Below are 4,903 nucleotides of genomic sequence, written 5' to 3'. Positions count from 1 at the left end.
CCATTACATTCCTCAAAGAGCAAAAATAGGCCACATGTCTCTCAGTACAGTATGTTAGAGTTTTCACCACTTCTTGCATGACTTGGTTTCCAACAAAAACCTAAGGGTATGTAAGCTTCTAGATGCTGATATGAGTTTGAAAGTGAAAACACAATGAAGTTTTTCAAGAAAGGAGGGCCATAAGTACAGTGACAGTCAATAGCAGCAGAGAGTGCCTGCAAACCTAAAATTATCAATCACCTTGCCAGACCCACCTGGTTCCCAATGCTTAGCCCGAGTCATTTGATTTAACCAGACTTTTTATGGCCGCTAGGGGGCACCGTTTCTCTGGTTTGAGAAGACGGCCCCTTGTCAAAAGTAGGCCACAAGGCAACGCAGCTCTGCAGAAACTGATGACTGTTCTGGTTTCCTGTAGATTGTCACAGTTGTGACAGCCATGAACCGGTGCAATGGGGTGATTCTTTAAGTTATCTTTTTATTCTTTCTGGCTAAGAAGCCAAACTTTGGCTTTGTCACCACAGGATTAAATTATTCAATCCATGATAAGAGGTTCACAAGTGAACGATGAGGACAGAGAAATTTTCACACTGTTTAAGAATTGCTTAGTCTGAGGTTTGAAGAAATAGAGCCATGTCCAAATATAACTCTTACAAGAAGCTGCTTAAGGTCTTCATGAAGAAGTCTTCTGTAGGTGCCACACATAATAGCCCATGATCCAATGTATAGAGGAAATATAAGGTTGTGTCAGTATAAAATCGTTCCCCATTAACCCCACACACAAGTTTTGAAAAAGGCTACATCAGATCCAACTGAAAGGTGGAACAACTGCTGAGAGGTGATGGGAGCAGGTTGAGGAGAGAGCAGAAAAAAAAACTAAGTTGGGTGTGGAGTAGCTATCCAACATAAGTGGTGTAGTAGGGGAGGAGACTGAGTACAAATGAAAAGAGCCCAGTGTTGGTCATCAGTCCTCCAGCTTCTAATGGTAAAGCTGGGTGACCTTGATAACTGGAGGAGAGGCGCTGAGTGACGGCCCACACCAACAAGCAGAGGATTGCATTGGCTGGACCTCACACCTACCACTGGAGAGAGGGAGAAGACAGCAGAGAAAACACATTTAGCATCTGACTCAGATTAATGCAGTGCGACCTGCAGACTTCAGACAATGCACACACAGACAGAGAATCCAAGAAGAACAGTCCGACGTGTAAGCCATCCATGTAGAAAGAGACATAAGGCGTACTGTAAATAATGTCACAAAACCAGCAAGTTAACAGATACACACTACCAGTTACAAGTTTGGACACACATTCCCATTGAATTGAATGGCTGTGTCCAAACCTCTGAATGGTAATGTAGGCCCGCTGCAGGAAGACAGGTTTTCTCTCTCCTACCAGTCACCTCCACTATAACATGATACATAATAACATAACATTAATATACTGTAGACAGTAGCTGGAATCAATACAATTTACGATGAACTTAGATTAGAGGTCTTAATTACTAGAAGCTAGAGTAAAAGACAAGAAATGGAGTTCTTGTCACAAAACATAGAAACCACAAGTCCATGAGTTGAATAAATTACGTAACATTGGTTTCAGTATTACTGCTACAGATAATTTTGTCATAGGTTGAGTAGCTATAAAACTCTCAGACAGATGATGGATACAAATTAAGATTTTTATCTCTGACAAGAGATGAGGGAGAGGAAAGGGGAAAACCTGAAATCCAAGAACCTACAGTGGCCACAGTGAACACACACCACCATGTGCTTGTGAAGGAGAGGCACTACCGGCATGTGTTAGTCACATACAGTATAATGCAGAGGAGCAGCATGACACAGCCAAAAGATACACAGAGCACAGAACAATGTACAGAGAATGAACACCAGAGGTGTTGGGGACAAATCATTTTCAGGTCACCCTTTGAAATTAACAGGGGTGCAAACCGGTGAGTGTCCTGAAAACATTTTTTGCACCTGAAAAATAAAGAAAATAAATGGCACTGGGCTCCTTAGAAATACTGTGGGACACTAGGGTATCTTAAGACGAAGGAAGTTATGATAGAGCCTGCACTGACCATCGAGGGAGCAAATAAGTAAAACAAAGGCAGCCTAAGATCCATCCATCCATTAGCTATATTGCTCATCATGAACAGGGTCAAGGGGAGGCGGGAGCCAATCCCAGCTGACACAGAAATGCACTGTGTTTGATGAATGCATCACTTTTCAAAAGGCACAGTGTCTATAAAATCTTTCTGAACTTTCTCAAATTACGGTCAGGATTTTAGCATTTTATTGAACCAGTATCTGCTTATTTAATCTGATTCCTTTCAATTTTCTCAGTGAACCCATTTACATTCACTGTTTAGCTTCTGAAAGTTACTAAAATTCTGAGAAATTGCACGTTGAAAAGACAGTGTTGAGTAGTGGCTGAAGCACTGTTGGCAACTTTTCATCCTTAAAAAAAAATCTGCACCACAGATGCTCAGTATACATAGTAAAATTAAATATACTATATGCATAGCATCAGAAGATACCAAATGTTAATTAAATATCTATTTACACATTAAGCTTCATTTTGGCCTGTCATACATTTAAATAATTGTTTGTCAGTGACAGCTGATATGGCCTGCTGCTGGACACTAAGCTGCAACAGCACCAGTCAGTGTAGGCTAAATAAGGGAGGATGCTACCTGAATGATTTGTACACAGAGCTTTTCTAACAAGAGTGTCAGAATTCAAAAGTTACTAAAAGTAACTGTACATGTACAAATGGGTATGTCAGTATTTGGACCAACCTGAAAAATCCCAAACCTGCCCTTTAATATGACTATTAAGACAGGGTGAAGTCAATGCAAGCCCACTCGCAGATGATTTGGATGAAAATTAAGATGACATAGCCCACAAAAAATATTTTGAAGATCTAAATAATTCAAGTGTATGAGCTACTGTATTTGTAGATGCAATAAAAATTTTACCAAAAGGTGACTAGTTTGCACCCATGTTTAAGGTTTGTGTACATAAGGCCAACAAAGTTAGGGAACATGAAAATACTGTATATGGTTTGGATTTGAAAATAATCTGAACCCATTCTTTAGCACCCTGATAAGAAGAAGAAGACAAAAAACAGGACACATCCATTATAGTGCAGCGGTTGACAGTGGGATGCATGTTAATGAGAAGAAGAGAATAATAAAAAGACAGGGTCAGCCTATTGAGCCGGTATAGGAAATAGCTCACACTTTTAGGAGGTTCTTTTTCAGACTGAGGCATCATTGCTGTGAAATATGAGGAAAAACACAAAATGGAAGGAAAAACATTTTAAAAAGCAAACTAGATGCAACTATGATGAAAAAAATGATGGTAACAATTTCACTTTCAAATCTCTCATCTTGTTTGGGGCTGAAATTCACTAAAGGACACTTTGGATTATGCAGTTCTTGACATTAGAAAATTAGAGACATAATTTCAAGAAAATATATTTCATGACATTTTCAGTTGGGGACCAAACCCTAGATTAAATTGTTCCTCGTGAAAGCCCTCTTTAAAACACACAGTACTGTGCAACACCTCTGAGCGCTTTAAATGCTTGGACTCTTATCCATAACACAACACCATGAAGAAGGCATTTGATCAATCCCAAATTCATTCTGCAGCATGACAAGCCCAAAAATCCAGCCAGAGTTGTAAAGAACAACTCTCAGAGACGAGAAGAACACGGAGTCTAATCACGGAGTCAATCTGGGATGACATGCAGAAAAAGTGAGACAGAACTATGGCAGCTTGTCCAAGATACTGGAGTAACCTACCTGCCAAGCACACTGAAAAACTCTGAGCCTTTTTCCTTCAGTGAGGGTCAGCAACAGAACTGGATCAGAGGCCTATCTTCTTCTTCTTTCGGCTGTTCCCGTTAGGGGTCACCACAGAGAATCATCTGTTTCCACCTAACTCTATCCTCGGCATCCTCTACTCTCACCCCAGTTAACTTCATGTCCTCTTTTAGCACATCCATATATCTCCTGTTTGGCCTTCCTCTTGACCTCTTGCCTGGCAGCTCCATCTCCAACATCCTTCTACCAATATAACCACTATCCTTCCTCTGCACATGTCCAAACCATCTCAATCTGGCCTCTCTGACCTTGTCCCCAAAACAGCCGACCTGAGCTGTCCCTCTGATGTGCTCATTCCTAATCCTGTCCATCCTGGTCACTCCTAAACAGAACCTCAACATCCTCATCTCTGCTACCTCCATCTCTGCCTCTTGTCTTTTCCTCACTGCTACAGTCTCTAACCCATACAGCATAGCTGGTCTCACTACTGTCTTGTACACCTTTCCTTTGATTCTTGCTGACACTCTTCTGTCACACAACACTCCTGACACCTTTCTTTACCCACTCCAACCCACCTGCACTCACCTCTTCACCTCTTTCCTACACCCCCCCGTCACACTGGACTGTTGACCCCCAATACTTAAACTCCTGCACCTTTCTTGACACAGCCCCCTGTAACCTCACCGTTCCACTTCCCTCCCTCTCGTTCATACACATATATTCCGTCTTACCACGACTGACTTTCATTCCTCTTCTTTCCAGAGCAGACCTCCACCTGCTCTCTGCTCTCACTACAGATCACAATGTCATCCGCAAACAGCATTGTCCAGGGAGATTCCTGTCTGACCTCATCTGTCAACCTGTCCATCACCATAGCAAACAAGAAGGGGCCTCAAAGCCGATCCTTGATGTAGCCCCACCTCCACCTTGAACTCCTCTGTCTGACCTACAGCACATCTCACTACTGTCGTACTCCTCTCATACATATCCTGAACTACTCTGACGTACTTCTCTGCCACTCCTGACATCCTCATACAGTACCACAGCTCCTTTCTCATACATGTGTCGTACACTT

At 41.9% G+C, this 4,903-nt stretch overlaps 1 protein-coding gene across 7 annotated transcripts in view; it reads right to left on the bottom strand.

Moving 5' to 3' along the window:
- Window positions 1–455: 455 nt before the first annotated feature.
- The window catches only part of snx16 (sorting nexin 16), a 14,285-nt gene continuing 9,837 nt past the window's right edge, over window positions 456–4,903 (bottom strand). For 6 of the 7 annotated variants that reach the window (XM_020608897.1, XM_020608898.1, XM_020608893.1 and 3 more), the window contains exon 8: window positions 456–1,079. In XM_020608897.1, coding sequence (XP_020464553.1) covers window positions 977–1,079 — 103 coding nt within the window. In that variant the 3' untranslated portion in view covers window positions 456–976. Of the gene's footprint in view, window positions 1,080–3,238; window positions 3,277–4,903 lie in introns of all 7 variants that reach the window. The other variant, XM_020608899.1, reaches the window with a different exon arrangement.

The sequence above is a fragment of the Monopterus albus genome, unplaced genomic scaffold, assembly GCF_001952655.1.
Source record: "Monopterus albus unplaced genomic scaffold, M_albus_1.0 scaffold96.1, whole genome shotgun sequence".
NCBI lineage: Eukaryota > Metazoa > Chordata > Actinopteri > Synbranchiformes > Synbranchidae > Monopterus > Monopterus albus.
The sequence above is the reverse complement of the archived record's forward strand: the minus strand, read 5'-3'. Positions and strand labels throughout refer to the sequence as shown.